Raw genomic sequence first — 20,396 nt, forward strand, 5'->3', positions numbered from 1 at the left:
GTAAAATGAACAAATCCACAAGGGTTCAAATCTATACACAGGATATTCCCAGACATGCCTTAGTCATGTCTGGGAATGTACTGGAAGTCCTTTGTCTGAATAATTGGGGTATTGGAAATGAATGTGACAAACTTGCTATCACATTCATTTCCAAGAATGTGACTAGGTTTGTAAGGCAGGAGTGGTACACATTGGACATAATTACAGTTAGTCTGCCTGTTGATTCGTATTGGACATAATTACAGCTGGTTTACCTGTTGACAGGTGAGCGAGATGGGACTCCTGATGGGTGGTCTCAGCCCAGAGAGCTTGGTCACAATACCTGATAGCGCCTTCTCGGGTCTGACCTCAGCTGGCATACAATCTATTCCCCCCGGTGTCTTAAAGGTGAGAAAATCTCGGCCCAGTGTCTTGAAGGTGGGTCTATCCCAGCCCCAGTGTATTGAAGGCGAGTCAATCCCCCAGTGTCTTGAAGACGAGTATATCCCGTCCCTGGTGTCCTGAAGGTGAGTCTATCCCCCAATTTTCCTAAAATGAGTCTATCATAAAGCTGTTCTTCTCACCCTCAGTTTGTGCCTGGAGGTAAAGTCAAAGTAGTTTCTGTGTAAACTGTCCTGGTGTTGCACTCGACTTCAAATTTGCAATTGACGGCCATTGAAGAACTACAGCCAATTCTGAATCTCTCACTCATGTCAAGGAGCATTTAGTACCCCATCTGTGATTTGTGATTCCATTTTGTACAGACCATGAGGCTCTTCAAAAGTATGATCGTTGCACATAAAAACCCTAGACACACCCTTGTGTTCTCTCCCTCAACCTTGTATTTCCTACCTTACCCTTCTATGCCATTCTTATTCTTGTGTAATTTCATGTACCTCAATGTATACCACGTTCTGCAGGTGATAAAGGTGTCTCAGATACAGAATTTGAGTCCCACAACAGCAGCATCCATCTCGTCAAATCAGATGTCACAGTTCAACGCCGAGATGAAGGTGGCACTGCAAGGAGTGTTACCCTCTTCACCTCCTGGAGGAAAAGCAGCAGGTGTGTATTGCCCACCTGGTAGGCCTACTCTTTCTGCTGCTCATATTATTTCATTGTCTTTATCCTATACATCCCAACTGTTATGATACCACAGCCTATCATAACATTTCTCTGCCTTACACACAGAAATCACAATTGCGTGATGCATCAAATGAACAAATCCACAAGGGCCGTGACGAGGATTCGAACCTGCGTCGTAGCTTTGACCATGTCGTAGCTCAGTCGATAAAGGCAGCGTCTAGGATGCTCTCGGACGCAGGTTCGAATCCTCGTCACGGCCCTTGTGGATTTGTTCATTTCTCTGCCTTCTCTGAGAGTCATACTCACCCCCAGCCAGCACGAAGGACTGGTAGGAAATATTGTGTGTGTTAGGACGCAGAAATTTGTATAATGAGGTTGGCATCATATTTCTACATTTTTATGTATTATTTTTGGTTAAACAAGATTGTAACTGGTAGATTACTGTTGTCCTATCTATTAACTATGCTCTTAAGATCAGTAGAACAGATCAATCATATCATGAGTCAATTATAAAATATATATATATACTGTATATATATTATTAGCTTTAATTATATATTTATACATACAGTATAATTAATTTTATACATACAGTATAAATTGCATATTATGTGAATAGATTCAATGAAGCAAAAGGTAACATGAAAAACACTTGGAAAACTATCTCTAGTATCCTAGGAACTAAACAACACTCACATAACCAAATAAAACTCTACAAGGATGGGGATATACCGTCAACTGATTTAGAAATGGCAAATGAATTTAATAGTTTCTTTTCATCGGTTGGTGCTAATCTTGCCAGTAAAATCCCACAGACTCAGACACATATTAACACATATCTCTCAGGCAGCTATCCAAACTCTCTTCTCCTTTCACCAATCAGCCCGGCAGATGTTGTGTTGTCCATCATACACTCTCTAAAAACCAAGGCAGGGAACACCAGTGAAATTCCGTCCATTGTGTACAAGAGAGCCTCCCATGCCCTTGCCCCACCCATAGCACTACTGTTCAACAAATCTATAGAGTATCACACCTTCCCTGATATCCTCAAAAAAGCAAGAGTAACGCCAGTCCATAAAGGAGGCAATCCGGCGGACATAAACAATTATAGACCAATATCAAATCTACCCATTCTATCAAAAATATTTGAAAAAATTATTTACAAACAGCTCTATTCCTACCTCGTAAAATTCGACATACTCAGCCCCTGCCAGTTTGGCTTCCGGTCCCAAAAGAGTACCAATGATGCAATCATTAGTCTCCTTGACATTATCTACTCAGCCCTTGACAAAAATGAGTTTCCGATTGGACTCTTCATTGACCTAAGAAAAGCCTTTGATACTGTTAATCACAACTACCTCTTATTTAAACTCCAGCATTATGGAATCCGAGGCCTTGCCCTTGACTACATCCGATCCTATCTTAGTGACAGACACCAATATGTAACCATCAATGATACAACTTCTTCCACTCTACCAATTACCGTTGGAGTGCCACAGGGCAGCATCTTAGGACCTCTTCTATTTCTTATATATATAAACGATCTGCCTAATGTCTCTAATATTCTCAAACCTATATTGTTTGCTGACGATACTACCCTTATCTACTCAAACCTCAACCCACATACACTAAATAATGTTGTGAATAATGAATTAAAAAAAGTCCACTTATGGATGTCAACGAACAAACTAACATTAAACATCGAAAAGACTTACTACATCTTATTTGGAAGCAAATCATCAAATGCAATTCAGCTACAGATAGACAACATTAACATCAGTAATAAAAATGATGGCAAGTTTCTTGGCCTATTCCTAGACAAGAGACTCAATTTCAGCACCCACATTCAACACATAACTAAGAAAGTCTCTAAGACAGTTGGTATACTCTCCAAAATCAGATATTATGTTCCTAACTCTGCTCTCCTCTCACTATATTATGCACTAATCTACCCCTATCTTAATTATGGTATCTGTGCATGGGGGTCTACCACTGCAAACCACCTTAAGCCCATCATCACACAGCAAAAATCTGCTATCAGAATAATAACTAACTCTGCTTTCAGACAACACTCAGCTCCCTTGTTTAAATCTCTAAACTTGCTAAATATTAACTCCCTCCACACATTCTCTTGTGTCAACTACATTTACAAAACCCTGTTCTTAAATGCAAACCATGCTCTGAAACTCTCCCTGGACAGATGTAATAGGACCCATTATCACCACACCAGAAATAAATATCTCTTTGATATCCCCAGGGTCAAACTTAATCTGTGTAAACACTCTATGCAAATTAAGGGACCTAGTCTATGGAACTCACTCCCTAGTGAATTGAAAAACTGTAAAACTTTTGCCTTATTTAAAAGCAAAACCAAAAAGTACCTAACTTCATCTATTTAGTTTCCTACACTGAGCTTTAAATTTGCTCTGTACCTAGTGGTACCCAATCTCCTAATTTTTATGTAATATCAAACAACCTTATCATTGTGTTCATTGCTGTCTTCTTTTATGTGCTAGCCATATGCTGTATTGTGACTACCAATTTTTGTCAACTACCATTCAAGCTGTCATTGCAATCAATCTTATATTGTTTCTGCTGTATTGTGCCTACCAATTTGTTGTCAACTACCATTTTAAGCTGTCATTGCAATCAATCATAGCTACCTATGTGCTTTAATATACTGTACCTATAATTTTCTCTCATCTTTTTTTTTTTTTCATTCCATGTAATCTGTTATCATTTTTTTGTCTATAAATTTTGCAAGTATTTACCTCCTTAAAATTTTCTTAGATTAAGGACCTGCCCGAAACGCTGCGCGTGCTAGTGGCTTTACAAGACTGTAATTACCATAATTGTATCCTCACATTCCTTATGTACATTCTTGTATATGCATAAATAAATAAATAAATAAATTAATATTACAGGCAATATTATTATTATTGTTATTGAATATGACAAAGGGTGAGATCAATGATTCCAACATGAATCTTCTCTATTTTTCTTATGTATTTCTTTCTCAACTTCCTTTTTCATTTGAGAAGGAAATTTAAAAATTAACTCTCCAAAGTTCATTTTACCATTTTATTTTGCCTTACACTAAGTGATGCATTTTGTTAACTCTTGTTAACATTATCAAAGGCAGAGTTCAAATGGTTACGAGGTTTATGCTGGGGGAGATGTAGCCAAGGATGAGGTGAAGGTGAAGCACTATACTTATGGGTCAATAGGCCCATTGCAGCTTACCAGTCTCTTATGTAATTAAAGAAAAACATAAGAAAAATAGAGAAGGTTCATGTCATTTATTTCACCCCTTGTCATATTTAATAATAAATGTCTACAAGAAAGACTATCAAAATACACTAATACTGTAATATGTATATACTGTATATATATATATATGTCTTCAGAGGGTATGGGTAGATTGAATTGTAAGATACCTGGCACAGGAATACCTCCTTTGATTGGCTAAGATCAAAACAACACATGTTGTTATGACTATTATTTAAAGTAATATTGTTAGTAGTAAAGTAATAAAAAATTCTTTGCTAACATATGTTAAGAAAACACATTTCTTTTGTCTTACATTTCTTCCTTTTTGCCAAAATACAGTATAATTATTTTCATATTAAAATGAAAATGTGTTTCAGGACTGTGCTTCTCCAACCTTCTGGGAGCCTTGACACTGGTACTGGCATTGGTGATGACGTAGGTACCTGGTAACCCCCACCCAACGGTCATTTTTCGTTACTTTAATGTCAAGCATCATCAGTGGATGACATCCAACCAATGTTAAAGCAATCAAAAATGCCCAATGGGCACTGGATCAGCAGCTAGGTAGGCCTACTTTAAAATGTTCACTAGCCATACAGCTGGATATAGGCCTACTTGGAAACTCCCTTTGTGCCAGCAGCTGGACAGGCCTGCTTGGTAACATCAACTCATACCAGTCAACTCTCGGATTATTCTGGCAGCACACTGAATTGTTCCAGCTTCGTTGTGAGTGTAATTACCCAAGTGTTGATACTGAATTGTATATCATTAGTTATATTTCTTGAACATTCTCACATATTTTAGCTTACTCCTCTTAGTATTGTTTACCCCATTATATATAAATAATTTTTTATCTAAATTCTAAATTTTGCTTGAAATGCTTTGTGTAGTAGTGGATTCATTTGTATGTATAACCCCTGTACTGTATCTACAATTGTCCTTTCATCTTATGAATTTGTACACATATTCTTATAAACAAATATTATTATTATTATTATCATTATCATCATCATTATTACATTCCATCTTCCTTATCATCATCATTATACGACACTTTAAATCTGCTCATGGTTATAGCATTCACTACCTTTTCACTTATATTGTTCCAAATGGCTACAACTCTGTTCACAAAAGAAAACTTGTACTGTATACTTTTCAGTACCTTTGAGTCTTTACCTTGCGGTAAGGGTAATACTTTATGTACACTACATAACGGTCCCTACCTTTTGACCATCAGTATTTTATTGTAGTGGTATTTTTCACTCATTTTCTTTTCATTTTAACATTTAAATCTGTGTGTCAGATTGGCCTTGTCAACTTCCTTATCTTGTCTGCTCTACTTATTTACATTTTTAACTAAAGAATTTCCTTAATTCTGACATCTCTGAGACTCATTATTTGTCTTCAGTTTCCAATTATATCCTCTTGTTCTACTGTCCTCACTTCAAACATGGCTTCTCTATCTACCTAGTCTTTAGAACATTGTATAACGTTATCATGTATACCCTACAGTATTTCATCTTTCCTTGTGGTAAGATCCAGTTCTCACAGCCTTTCATTTCATTTTAGTTTAGGGGAGCTCATTCCCTCTAAGCTCAGAAATGAGTTTTGATGCATCTATCTTGAGATGATTTCGGGGCTTTTAGTGTCCCCGCGGCCCGGTCCTCGACCAGGCCTCCACCCCCAGGAAGCAGCCCATGACAGCTGACTAACACCCAGGTACCTATTTTACTGCTAGGTAACAGGGGCATAGGGTGAAAGAAACTCTGCCAATTGTTTCTCGCCGGCGCCCGGGTTCGAACCCGGGACTATGGATGTGTTTTTGTTTTGTTTTGTATTTCTTTAGGCGAGTGTGTCTATTTGCTCATGCAAAATAACTGCAGAGAAACATTGAATTTTTTCAAATATTTGTACCTTGTGGCATCTCAGTATACAACACTTTCTTCAGTATGTAATTGGACACATATCTTTGATGAAAATAACTGTAGTGTTTGAATGTGAATACATCAATAAGTATAAAGGAATTTATTGTTATTTTTAACTATTTTTGAAGAAATGACTTAATTTTTTAGAATGGTATATAGCACAATAAAAGTTGTCTTTACACTTGTAGCTGTTTTGTCTTGTAATCCTTGATGGCCATGTATATAGGTGTACTGTAATCCTAGATGGCCATATATATAGGTGTACTGTAATCCTAGATGGTCATATATATAGGTGTACTGTAATCCTAGATGGTCATATATATAGGTGTACTGTAATCCTAGATGGCCATATATATAGGTGTACTGTAATCCTAGATGGTCATATATATAGGTGTACTGTAATCCTAGATGGTCATATATATAGGTGTACTGTAATCCTAGATGGCCATCTAGGAGGTGTATTGTAAGCCAAGATGGCCATATAGGTGTATTGTACTTAGATTTGTAGTTCTGGAGGTCAACAAAACCTATCTGAAACGGTGTTCATCACACTGTCATACTCATGTATCATGTTCGTCATACTTCTGTGTTGTTTGTCTGCTCCTGTATCATGTTTGTCATACTAATGTGTCATGTTTGTCATACTAATGTGTCATGTTTGTCATACTAATGTGTCATGTTTGTCATACTAATGTGTCATGTTCATCAAATTCCTGTCATGTTTGTCACAGTCCTGTGTCATGCTTGCCACACAATCATTGTCCTGTGTCATGCTAGTCACAGTCATACTGCCGTATCATACAATTACAGGTCATACTTTTGCTATTCACACTGTTATAGCCTTGTCATGCATGCCACACTGGCAACACACTCCATCTTTTCAATGAATCTCAAATTATCCTCAATAGTTGAAGATGACTTGACTGCTACCAGTGTTAAAAATTTCCTAGAACTATTCACCTCCCAGTCATTACTACACAATCTTTACATTTATTTAGGCCCATATGATATGCCGGATCTATTTTAATAATATACTTACAAACCCCATACATAGTTTCCATATCCTTGTTGCACAATTGTTACTAATAATAATAATTTTATTTATATAAAGTATATTTGAAATGTGATACTGTACAGAGGAGTAGTCTTAGGTACACATTTAATGTAATTTATATAAAGCCACTAATACGCAGAGCATTTCAGGCATGACAATATAAACAGGTAAGTTATTAATAATTTTGTTAATGATAATTGTTATGTCTATGACAGGAAGCCTGTTAGACACCCAACCCACACATCTGAAGATAATGGAATTGATGATATTTTGGTCTCTCCGGGACAATTACAAAGTCATGTACTGAAAAATAGTAATAGAGAAAGATAAATTATAAGGAAAGAGAATGAGGTGAAAGGTGATAAGGTAGAAGTATAGGAAAAAAGTATCTAGAAAGGAAAATATGCAAGTCAGTGTTCACAACAGGTCCACACACATTATTTTCCAGACATCTGAAGTACTGTAGTCGGTTTCCTGACAACAGATTAAAAAAGTCAATGTGTTATGGTATTATCTGTGAAAGTAGAACAGTTTTTGGTAGGATTTAAAAATCTAAATTTGGTTCAGCTGGTAGCCTGAGAATAAATGTCTTAGAGCTGAGAGCTATGTCCTATAGATTATGTAGAGTGATATTAGGGGTATTTATACATTTTTAGAAGTGTGGGTTGGACACTCCCCCAATACCAGGATTGTGGTCAGGATTGGCCTCATTGCCACACTTTAAGGTGGGCAACCCTATGGCTCCATGAAATCAATAGATTTTATTTATTTATTTATGCATATACAAGAATGTACATAAGGAATGTGAGGATACAAATATGGTAATTACAGTCTTGTAAAGCCACTAGCACGCGCAGCGTTTCGGGCAGGTCCTTAATCTAAGAAAATTTTAAGGAGGTAAATACTTGCAAAATTTGTAGACAAGATGAAATAGGTCCAGGAAAGGATAGGTTTATTAAAAACTGAGACAGGTCAGATAACTGATAATGACAAAGAGATGAGTAGTATTTTTTTTTTTTTTTTTTTTTTTTTTTTGAGATATATACAAGAGTTGTTACATTCTTGTATAGCCACTAGTACGCGTAGCGTTTCGGGCAGGTCCCTGGAATACGATCCCCTGCCGCGAAGAATCGTGAATAAATGAATATTTTCTCTCAGTATTTCCTAAAGAGGAACTTAAAAGTATGCCTTCAGCCAAACAAGTCTTATGTGGGTGGGGAAGAAGACAGGTTGATTAGTTAAGCAGTTACCAGGGAGGATGTTAGTAAACAAATAGTGAAACTCGAGCCTAAGAAATCCCCTAGGGCCAGACGAAGTGTTTACCAAGGTGCTTAAGGAATGCAAAGAGGAGCATTGCAAGCCACTGTGTACCATATTTAACAAATATGCTTTAATTGCTCAATTATGCTCAATTAGTATTAAGCTTGTCATTTAAGTTTATCATGCCCGAAACGCTTTGCGTAATAGTGGCTTTAGGCATTGTATGTACTAGCTATACCTATAAGTTAAACAATCCTTGTAAATATTTATTGTATGTATGTACCTTACCTAAATAAAATTGTATTGTATTGTATTGTATTGTATAAATCATTAGAGTCAGGCAGAGTGCCAGAGTTGTGGAAGGTTGCTAATGTGGTACCAATTTTTAAGAAAGCAGATAGATCACTTGCATCAAACTATCGGCCAATTAGCCTAACGTCTATTGTGGAAAAGTTACTTGAATCGATCAAATACCATTTGTCTTTTATCTTGAAAAACATGATTTAATAAATGATTCACAACATGGGGTTACAAATATCGCCGTTCATGTTTAAAAAATTTGCTATCATTTTATTCCAGCATAGTTACTTCACTATACTTCACTTCGTCACTATACTTCACACACTCTTGGTGTGGGCCGCGATCAAGATTCTATATTTATATGCATATGTCCGTGTTGGGAATTTAATTGCGATCACAGTGATACCAAATTTAACGCTGTAGGACAAGTGTGGAGTTGACAACCCTGAAAAGAATAGAAACATTTCGTCGCTGTTTGGAGCTGCACGGCTAGTGATCGATGTAGTTCTTTAGCTTTTTGTGTGATTTAACTCATGCTTTGGTGACATATACATATGTTCTTATAGAGCATTCTATTGCGAACACATTGGTACAAAAATGAAATCTGTACATCGAAAATTAAGGTCAGGACAGCGAAAAGAGTATACACTTTTCAGTGTTGCCGCTCGGTTACCCGAAAACGTCGAATGCACTTCAGAAAGTCGAAGTGTGTCCAGTCCATTTACAATACACAATACAATACAATACAATTTTATTTAGGTAAGGTACATACATACAATAAATATTTACAAGGATTGTTTGACTTATATGTAGAGCTAGTACATACAATGCCTAAAGCCACTATTACGCAAAGCGTTTCGGGCATGATAAACTTAAATGACAAGCTTAATACTAATTGAGCATAATGAGTAGAATGAAAACAAGAAATGAAAACATAGATGAAAAAGCAGCACAAATACAATTATGTCGACAAACAGCGCTCTTTAAAGAAAAAAACAGACATTGGTTGACAATAGAAGGGTAAGGTAGGTTACAGGGAATTTATTAGGTATAGCTTCGCTTTTAACTTAAACTGGTTGAGAGAGGTACAGTCTTTAACATGGTTGGGAAGGTCATTCCACATTCTGGGCCCCTTGATTTGTAGAGCATTTCTAGTTTGATTAAGTCGTACTCTAGGAATATCAAAACTGTATTTATTTCTGGTGTGATGCTCATGGGTTCTGATACAACCTTCTATGAAGCTTTTGAGATCAGGATTGGCATTATAGTTTAGCGTTTTATATATGTATAATACACATGAGAGAATGTGCAGTGACTTAATGTCTAACATATTCAGAGATTTAAGTAGGGGTACCGAGTGATGTCTGGGGCCAGAATTGGATATTGTCCTAATAGCAGCTTTGTGTTGAGTAATTAGAGGACGTAAGTGATTTTGGGTAGTAGAGCCCCAAGCACAAATACCATAGTTGAGATATGGATAGATAAGGGAGTAATAGAGTCACCAGGGCAGGGCGTGGTACATAATATCTGATCTTAGAAAGAATGCCCACAGTTTTTGAAACTTTTTTTGATATGTTTAGAATGTGACCCTGGAAATTAAGCTTGTGGTCAATGAGAATGCCAAGGAATTTGCCATCTAATTTGTTACAAATTTGGGTATTGTTTATTTTGAGATTTATTTGATTAGAGGATTTATTGCCAAACAGAATATAAAAGGTTTTGTCAATGTTAAGGGTGAGTTTGTTGGCAGTTAGCCACAGATGGACTTTATTTAGCTCAGTATTTACTGTGGCATTTAGAGCAAGAGGGTCAGGACTGGAGTAAATGAAGGTTGTGTCGTCAGCAAATAGAATTCGTTTGAGGTGTTGGGAGGCATTTGGAAGGTCATTAATGTAGATGAGAAAGAGGAGAGGGCCAAGTATGCTGCCCTGGGGAACACCAATGTTGATGGGTAGGGTGGGAGAAATTGTATTATTCACAGAAACATATTGGAGCCTGTCAGTAAGGTAGGATTTGAGGTATTGTAGGGAGTGTCCTCTGACTCCATAATGATGTAATTTAAGAAGAAGGTTTTGGTGGTTGACAGTGTCAAAAGCTTTACGCAGGTCCACTAACAACCCAACAGGGAACTCATTTTTATCAAGAGCTGTATGAATCGAGTTAAGCATACTAATAAGTGCATCGTTAGTGCTTTTTTTTCGTGGAGGGCGTCAAAGTGTTAAATTATAGGTACCTTCCAGAGAGCAAGTTCAACAATCGGGACTTACACTGGTAAAAGTGCTACCTTGGGTAAAATAGCAATGTAATATAGTAACACTGTATGAGGTTAACAATGTTTGGGGGAGTGGGGAGGCTATACGGCCTGGCCGGTGGGGGGTGGGGGGGATCCTCCATGTCAAGGCCCCCTCCCCCCACAAAAAAAAAACTATATATATAAGTATTACTCTCTATTACTCCCTCATCTATCCATACCTCAACTATGGTATTTGTGCTTGGGGTTCTACTACCCAAAATCATTTACGTCCTCTTATTACCCAACACAAAGCTGCTATTAGGACAATATCCAACTCTGGCCCCAGACATCACTCGGTACCCTTACTCAAATCTCTGAATATGTTAGATATTAAGTCACTGCACATTCTCTCTTGTGTATTATACATATATAAAACGCTGAACTGTAATGCCAATCCTGATCTCAAAAGCTTCATAGAAGGTTGTAACAGAACCCATGAGCACCACACCAGAAATAAATACAGTTTTGATATTCCTAGAGTACGACTTAATCAAACTAGAAATGCTCTACAAATCAAGGGACCCAGAATGTGGAATGACCTTCCCAACCATGTTAAAGACTGTACCTCTCTCAACCAGTTTAAGATAAAAACTAAACACTACCTAATAAATTCCCTGTAACCCACCTCACTCCTTTATTGTCAACCCATGTCTGTTATTTTTTTATTATTATTTTTTTTAATCAACACTGTTTGTCAACCTATTGTATTTGTGCTGCTTTTTCAGTCATGTTCCCCCTTTTTTTTTATCTTTATTTTATTTGTTTTCAACACTTTTTATTCTTTATGCTCAATTAGTATTAAGTTCTAGATATTAATGTTTTTCTTGCCCGAAACGCATTGCGTAATAGTGGCTTTAGGCATTGTATGTACTAGCTCTATCTATATATCAATCCATTAATGTAACATCACTTGTATGTATGTACCTTACCTGAATAAACATATTTATTTATTTTATTTATTTATATATAAGAAAGCATTTCTGTATCATAGGTTCCATCAACGAGTGCGGGTATTATTGATGTGTTCTAAGGGTTACTGTAGCTTTTGTGCATGTTAAACATAATTATTAGTTAACTTTTATTACGGTCTAATAGGCTATAACTAATTGCCCGAAACGCTATGCTTGCTTATGGCGTTAAAAGAATGTAAATTAAACTTAATTTCTATGTTCTCTGTTAACCCCCAATGTACCTTCTTGCATATTAATAAATAAATAACATAATAGACGAGTTTGTTGTTGGCAAATGAAATAGTGACGGTGGTGGTCTTAGACTGCTGCTTATACAGTGGGGTGAGGGGGTGGGGAGCAGTGCATGGGGGTGGGAGAAGGGTGATTATTGGGTGGGGGGTGATCATTGGGGGGGGGTGAGTATAGTGGGTGGAGGCGACAGGTTATGGATGCATGTCGAGTGAGCAGTTCTGCAGTTAAACCAGCAGTGTGATCGGCCAACGGGTGATCTACAATGTTGTTAAACTGAATTTACCTGAAGGTCAATACCTCACTATTGGCCTTGACAAGGACAGGAAGCCGGCGGCTTGTCCAAGGTCCCCCCCCCTCCCATTTGTACTGATAATTTTATTGAGATGGATTTTACAAATCTGCAGTTTTGGCATTTACTGCTTCGTGAGGAAGGCGGTTCCATGGGTTTATAACCCGATGGGGTGGAAACACACCCTCTGTTTTCTGTCCTACATTGTGGCTTGTTAATGTGGAAACCGTTAATTGCTCCTTGTTTGTTACATCTTAATTATTTAATTGCTGACTGGTGGAACCACAAATTACTACTGTACTCTGTTATGAGGCAGGTGAATTACTACACAAGACTTGAAACCTGTGTACGAGAAATGTTTGTAATGGTAATTCAACAGATCTCGTATTAGAGATAATAATGATAATGAGAGTTAAAAGAGTTCAACCCATGACGGGTAATGAATCCATGTGAGGGTATAATGGCTGCATGTGTAGTGGAGGAGGCAGGTGGTGGCGAGCAGAGGGGGACTGGGTGAGGGAGATGGGGCTCATGACAGGAGGGAGAAAGGTGTGGGGGAGAAGTGAGAGGTGAGGGAGGTGTGAGAGGTGAGGGAGAAGTGAGAGGTGAGGAAGGCGTGAGAGGTGGAGACAGCATGCCAGGCGGGGGTCAGTCGTGCAGGTGTCGCTGTCAGAGTAGCACGTACCTCAGGTTAGGTGTGGCCGCTCCTGTTGTCACCCTCTCCTGCTGTCATCCACGTGTGCTGTCACCCACCCCTGTTGTCACCCACTCCTGTCACCCACGCGTGCTGTCACCCACTCCTGTTGTCACCCACTCCTGTCACCCACTCCTGCTGTCACCCACTGGCGGACATGGGCTGCTGACAGAAGCCAGCTACTAACTCAAAAGATTACTTCCAGTATTCAGTAAGTTATTGCTCTATCGGCTGTCTGGATCACAAAGGCAGAAATCTTACTTAATTTCCGCCTTCAAGAACTACTTATTCCCCAAGAGTTCAAGATTAAAGTAAACTCTGAAATGTATATAGTCCACAGGAATACATCACGGTGATGTATATTATAACGTTAATATATAATTTGATATATTGCCGTAGTTGATCTTAACATATAACTTTTACAAATTTTATCAAGTGATCTTAGACAATCATTTAAATAAATAAATTCTCTGAATTATATGTATAATACCACTAAATTTGGCGTTGCTTTTACAAAGTGTTCGATAGATATGAACATTTATTTAAATACTGTATTTATCGCTAGGAGCTACGATACGTTTTCTTCAATATTTTAGCCAAAATTATACAATTCATTTTCAATCTTTGATAATTTTCATGACTTAAAAGTGTAATTTTGTTAGTTAGATTACAAGACACTAATTCTAACTGCTGAGCTGACACGCACACTGCCATGAGGACCTCCAAGTTCATTTGGTGCATTTACACTGACTTGACTTTAGTCTTGGACTATGTACAGGACTACAGTATACTTGCTGGTTGGTCAGTAAACTGTTGTGGTGGCCTTAATATAATCCTCCAACGGTTGATAGGCTTTAATCACACCAAACCAATGTCATGTTTTTTGCTTTCAACATAAAACCCCCCCTTTACCCCCTTACCCCCTTTTTTTTATCTTTATTTGTATTTGTTCTCAACACTTTTTATTCTTTATGCTCAATTAGTATTAAGTTCTAGATATTAATGTTTTTCTTGCCCGAAACGCATTGCGTAATAGTGGCTTTAGGCATTGTATGTACTAGCTCTATCTATATATCAATCCATTAATGTAACATCACTTGTATGTATGTATGTACCTTACCTGAATAAACATATTTATATATATTTATATTTAAAACTATATGAACCTTTTTTGTTATTATCACTAATAAAACAACTCAAAATCTTATATATTATTTCAACAGTTAATGTGACCAAGTTTATATAATGACATTTGACTAGGTTTTCTAGGTATTAAATGACCGCTCAATACAAACATTTCAATATTCAGGTTATTAAGATAATTTACCCTAGTTTATATATATTACAAATATTATCAAATACAAATACAAATTTTTATTCAGGTAAAGTACATAATTACAAGGTAAGATACAAAAGTGGATGGATTTATAGATAGATCATTTATTTATTTATTTATTTATTTATTTATATATCTACAAGAAAGTACATTGGGTTTGTGAGAATACATTGGATAGTACAGTATTTACATTCTTGTAAAGCCACTAGTACGCACAGCGTTTCGGGCAGGTCCTTAATCTAGCCGATAATTTTAAGTAGGTAATTTCTATCAGAATTGATAAATGATAAAGATACATTGCAAGAGAAAAATGAGATGAGAGAGCTTAGTAAGTATATTAAAGCACATTGTTATATTAAAGCTCTGATTGATTACATTGACAGCTTGATTAGTAATTTAAACAAGATTAATAGACACCATACAGCAGATTGACAGCATTAATAATAATTCACAGAAATCACATTAAAGTGATACATATCAATGAGAAAATCCAGTAGGACAATGAGGTGGACGCTAACCTGCGACCTTGTCACCTGGCAAGGTAGTGGTAGATGCTGTTTAAGACTCGCTACCCGGAACCAAAAGTTCCAAGTAGCACGGGCTATGGTGAGCCCGTAGTCTCGAGTATATGCGACTGGCAATGCCAAAGTCTTAGTTATGTTCGCCCCCACCTCATTGCCCTTGTGGATTTTCTCAGTAATAATAATAATAATAATAATAAGTAATAATAATAATGCTTTGAAACAGCCTATAGCACAGCATTGGAAACAATTAAGGCCTAATGTTTTAGAACTTAGTCTATGGCTCATCACTAGAAACAATAAAGTTTTAATGTTTTAGAAACTAGCTTATGACACAGCACTGGAAACAATGGGTTAATGTTTCAGAACTTAGCCTACGGTACAGCACTGGGAACAAAGGGTTATTAAGTGAAAACTGAAAATTTACTGCTATAGGAAACTTAGGATAAAACACTATAGGCTATACACGTATACAAGTATATCTCATGGTGTATGAATTGAATTCGAATTTTAAAATAGGTAAAGCGTTTGGTTTATTTACTGCTAGCATCATATTGTAGTATAATTCTTCCATCTATCCTCCCCCTCTCTCGCTCTCAGAAAATGTCTTTTTTTTGTTGACCAGACCACACACTAGAAGGTGAAGGGACGACGACGTTTCGGTCCGTCCTGGACCATTCTCAAGTCGATTGTCGATCAATCATTCTCACAATCGACTTGAGAATGGTCCAGGACGGACCGAAACGTCGTCGTCCCTTCACATTCTAGTGTGGTCTGGTCATCATGATACATTACTCATCTATCGTGAATCCAGGGTTACAGTTCGAATACCCAGGTGGAGCCGACTGCGGACGTTAATGTTATAATGGATAAGCCAACCTGAACTCAGGGGCGACGAAGGTCATATCTTCATTTATTTGTGTGTCAGTGTGTGAATATTCCTTTGTCACGCTTCCTCTCGTGTCTTTAAATTACCAGCTTTTTCTGGCTTGATATTTCGTGTTGGGCTATGATTGAGAGCGCGCAAGCTGTCCTCAGGCCAGGCTCGTTAAAGCAGCGGCCATCCTCCCCTCAAGATGCATTCATAAATAGTTACGTATTGTACATTAAAAATAAGTTTGTTCTTATAAATGAACTAAACACCTACGCCTAACTATAAATAAAACTCTAATATATAATAATATTAATTTATACACGATAAAAACTTATTTTTAATATAGAATGTGTTAAAACTGATGAAGGCGTCTTAGGGAACGGCAGCTGCTTTAACAAGCTTAGCCTCAAGATGGTTGCCAGCAAGTGCTTCACCAACATAATAAGGAATTTAAAAAGAAAAATCATATACGTTGATATAGTCATTTGGCACTAATGATATGTATGTTGTATATTTTGAATCAAAATAATTTTAGCAGCCTAAGGTTATATGGTTCCAATGACAGTATATGACCGATATTATTTGCGTAACTTGAGGGTAACCCCGATTAAAAACCATTCGTTAAACATTTACAAACTTTTTTCACCTATTTGTACCATGGACACGGAAGCAAATGATTTGTGAGGAAGTTCTTGGAAATGTTACGCCGATCAACTTTGGTTATTGAAATCACTTTTGTTGGTATCAAAGCGAACATTCACAACTACCTTTACTTTTCCCTTGTATTAATGAGTAAAGATATAACAGTCTCCGTGGTGTAGTGGTAAGACACTCGCCTGGCGTTCCGCGAGCGCTATGTCATGGGTTCGTATCCTGGCCGGGGAGGATTTACTGGGCGCAATTCCTTAACTGTAGCCTCTGTTTAACGCAACAGTAAAATGTGTACTTGGATGAAAAAACGATTCTTCGCGGCAGGGGATCGTATTCCAGGGACCATAGGATTAAGGACTTGCCCGAAACGCTACGCGTACTAGTGGCTGTACAAGAATGTAACAACTCTTGTATATATCTCAAAAAAAAAAAAAAATGTAATGTAATTTTTCTGACCCACGTCCATAGCCGTCCGGACTAGGCTAGTGTGGGTAGGAGTGGTGTATGAGGCACTGTTGGGACGGGATAGGGGGGGGGGGATAGAACACACTTACCTGTTTGATGTGTGGGAATCTCTGCGTGTAATATTTAACATATTCATTGAATTGTTTATGTTATACTGACAGTTGCTTCGATCATCTTATAGTTGTGTTTAACTAGTCTCTAATATTGTGTTTTTTTCTCAGGACGAAGTAGGATGGACCGACGGCTTCTGCTCCTGGGTGTCCTTGTCTTATGTAAGTTATATATATATATATATATATATATATATATATATATATATATATATATATATATATATATATATATATATATATATATATATATATACATTGGTTCTATGGTTATATATTTCTGAGTTACACACAAAATCATCAGGTTAATATGCATATATAATTTTGATCACACTCGTATTTATTTGAATAAGAAGAGAGTATCTATGTTTGACGTCGCAGATTTATTTATGTATTTATTTATATACAAGAAGGTATATATTCGGGGTTAAGACAGAACATAGAAATTAAGTTGAATTACCATTCTTGTAAAGCCACTAGCACGCATAGCGTTTCGGACAAGTCCTTAAACTAACAGATAATTTTTAGATCATTTAACAGTAAAATTGACAAAAAATGTTTACAGATACTTTACAGCTTAATTTACAGGTACAGATAATTTTAGGTAGAATAGTTACAGTAAAATTGACAATATTTTTACAGGTACATTGCAAGAAATTTTGACACAAAAACAGATTAGAATAATAAACAATAATAACAATACACAATAATGAACAAGGATTACTAGGTACAATAGGTTACATAGACATGTATATTAGTACATAGATTAGCCAACTATGACGTCACCAATTTCCCAACTATGGAATTACAACCTTAACAACATTGTTTCAACGTCGGTAACGTTGACTGAATGTTGCTCGAGCATCTTTCTTCCCACTGGGAGAGAGAGAATGTGAATAAGAAAGGGGAAAGAACTGAAGGAAGGGAAAGAGGTAGAGTGAACAGATAGGAGGGAGTCCTAGAGAACGAGAGAATGAGAGAGAGGTGGAGAAGCAGAGAACATGGGGAGGGTGGAGGGGGAAGAACGGGATGTAGGAAGAGAGAGAGAGAGAGAGAAGCAGAGATAGAAAGGGAGTTTCCCTTAGAGAGTAAATTTGTCATCTTTTATAAAGATGATAAAGTCTATGGACTTGAGGCTGAACATTTCACATTCACAAACTTCGTGAAGTAGGATTTTTCCCGCTTCAAAGGAGCACTAGGGCCATGTCCCCCAGTGTGTGTGTGTATGGTGTATGTAATATATATAAAGAATGTGGTTCAGCCAGGTAGGGGATCCCTGAGATTTTAGAACATATTTCATAGGTTCCTTGAAACAAGAGATTTGGAATCACGTAACCAGCTAACTGTTGTGTGTTCGGTGTTGGTGACAGTGTCGAGTGGGGCGGTGGACGCCAACTGGTTCACGGAGCAGTGGAACAACCTCTCCTCCTCCGTCTCTGGCTTCTGGGCCCAGACCTCCCAGCTGTTTACCAAGGCCTACACCACCATGTAAGTATGTGAGGGTTATCTTGAGGTTATCTTGAGATGATTTCGGGGCTTTTAGTGTCCCCGCGTCTGTATGTGTGTATATATACCACATTGTATGTATGTGAGTTTTCATCTACCATCCTGTATGCGAGAATTAAACTACACAGGTGCATATATATATCATTCTGGGGATTTTATATTAGTCATTTCCTAATTTCTCCTCACTTCACTCGTCATCTACACTGGTGTCAGGGTTGTGAGGAAACACTTCTGTGTAAGGCCAGTAAGTGACACGAACTGTAAGAGGAAATAGTAGGGCTGCCTCTTATTTTTCTACGGGATCACTATAGCCCGTGCTACATGGACATTTTCTTCTGAGTAGCTAAATCTAAAACAACAACAGCTGCTTCGATGTATAGTTTATAAAGGAGATATGACAAACAAAGGTGTCCGCACTCTGGGGTCCCACTCTGGGGTCCCACTCTGGGGTCCCACTCTGGGGTCCCACTCTGGGGTCCCACTCTGGGGTCCCACTCTGGGGTCCCACTCTGGGGTCCCACTCTGGGGTCCCACTCTGGGGTCCCACTCTGGGGTCCTACTCTGGGGTCCCACTCTGGGGTCTTGAAGACCAACGTCCCCAGCGGCCCGGTCTCTGACCATGCCTCTGCAATCATTTCATTTAACGGTCGACATTTAGAAAGATGGAACCCTGGAGCTGAAGCTCAGTCCTGCAACTTTTGCTAGTTAAGAAGTGTTAGGTAAGCACTCACACACTCATGCACGAACAATAAATATTTGCAATAAAAAATACTAGACGACTTTGCTGCATGAAGGCGAGAATACTATCCTCTAATTCAGTAAAATGAACCTTACTGCCAGAAACACTTTGACACGTATTGACTTGGGGGCGGAGTGCCATTTCTCGCGCGTGATCAACACACATTTTCTTCTGTAACTCACGAATAGTAATTAAACTTAAAACAAGAGAAGCAAAAATAGTGACCGGTAGAAATAGGGAGAAAAACTAAATACAAATAATAACATGGAACAATAACATTGATGCAGATAATAACATGGAACAATAACATTGATGCAGATAATAACATGGAACAATAACATTGATGCAGATAATAACCACAACAATAAACACAAAAATAACAAGTCCTTTAGATCTTTACTGATAATTGTCGAATTGTTGTGGTAAACTACCCTGCTGAATGTCACCCCCCTCCCACCCCCCCAGTCTACAACTTCTCCCCCACCATCCCCACCACCTTCTCCTTCCTCCCCGCCACTTCCCCCTCCCCTCCTATTAGCCTCTCCCCACCACCCCTCCCCCGGCCCTTCAGAGTGGTGGTCTCCCTTGCTGGTAATTTAAGTCTCGTAGATCTCTTGTTCTTGTATTGATTCCCAGTCAAGTCAAGGTTGAAATTTAGGGAGAGAAAGGGAGAGGGGGAAGGAAGGAATGCAAGGGACAGAGGAAGAAAGTGGGAAGAAAAGAATGGAGAAAGGGTGCAAGGGAAGTTCATGAAGAAAAAGCGATATTGTATGACTTTTACTGCGGGTTCAAACTTAATGATTATCATTTGATATTCAAATTCCTTTATAATTCCTTCCGTC

General features: G+C 37.8%; 2 protein-coding genes across 8 annotated transcripts in view; both read left to right on the top strand.

The window, feature by feature from the left end:
* LOC123772645 (uncharacterized) overlaps positions 1–7,307 on the top strand; it is a 72,713-nt gene extending 65,406 nt beyond the window's left edge. For 3 of the 4 annotated variants that reach the window (XM_069303416.1, XM_045765900.2, XM_069303417.1), the window contains 3 exons: positions 265–387; positions 900–1,044; positions 4,713–7,307. In XM_069303416.1, coding sequence (XP_069159517.1) covers positions 265–387; positions 900–1,044; positions 4,713–4,774 — 330 coding nt within the window. In that variant the 3' untranslated portion in view covers positions 4,775–7,307. Of the gene's footprint in view, positions 1–264; positions 392–899; positions 1,045–4,712 lie in introns of those variants that run through there. The other variant, XM_069303418.1, reaches the window with a different exon arrangement.
* LOC123772646 (uncharacterized) overlaps positions 4,921–20,396 on the top strand; it is a 46,922-nt gene continuing 31,446 nt past the window's right edge. For 3 of the 4 annotated variants that reach the window (XR_011222509.1, XM_069303419.1, XM_069303420.1), the window contains exons 1-3: positions 4,921–5,061; positions 17,421–17,471; positions 18,680–18,797. Coding sequence is in view for 3 of the 4 variants with exons in the window: in XM_069303419.1 (XP_069159520.1) it covers positions 17,432–17,471; positions 18,680–18,797 (158 nt within the window). In the remaining variant the exon portion in view is untranslated. Of the gene's footprint in view, positions 5,062–13,247; positions 13,564–17,420; positions 17,472–18,679; positions 18,798–20,396 lie in introns of those variants that run through there. The other variant, XM_045765901.2, reaches the window with a different exon arrangement.

This window comes from Procambarus clarkii, chromosome 50 (assembly GCF_040958095.1).
Source record: "Procambarus clarkii isolate CNS0578487 chromosome 50, FALCON_Pclarkii_2.0, whole genome shotgun sequence".
Classification (NCBI taxonomy): Eukaryota; Metazoa; Arthropoda; class Malacostraca; order Decapoda; family Cambaridae; genus Procambarus; species Procambarus clarkii.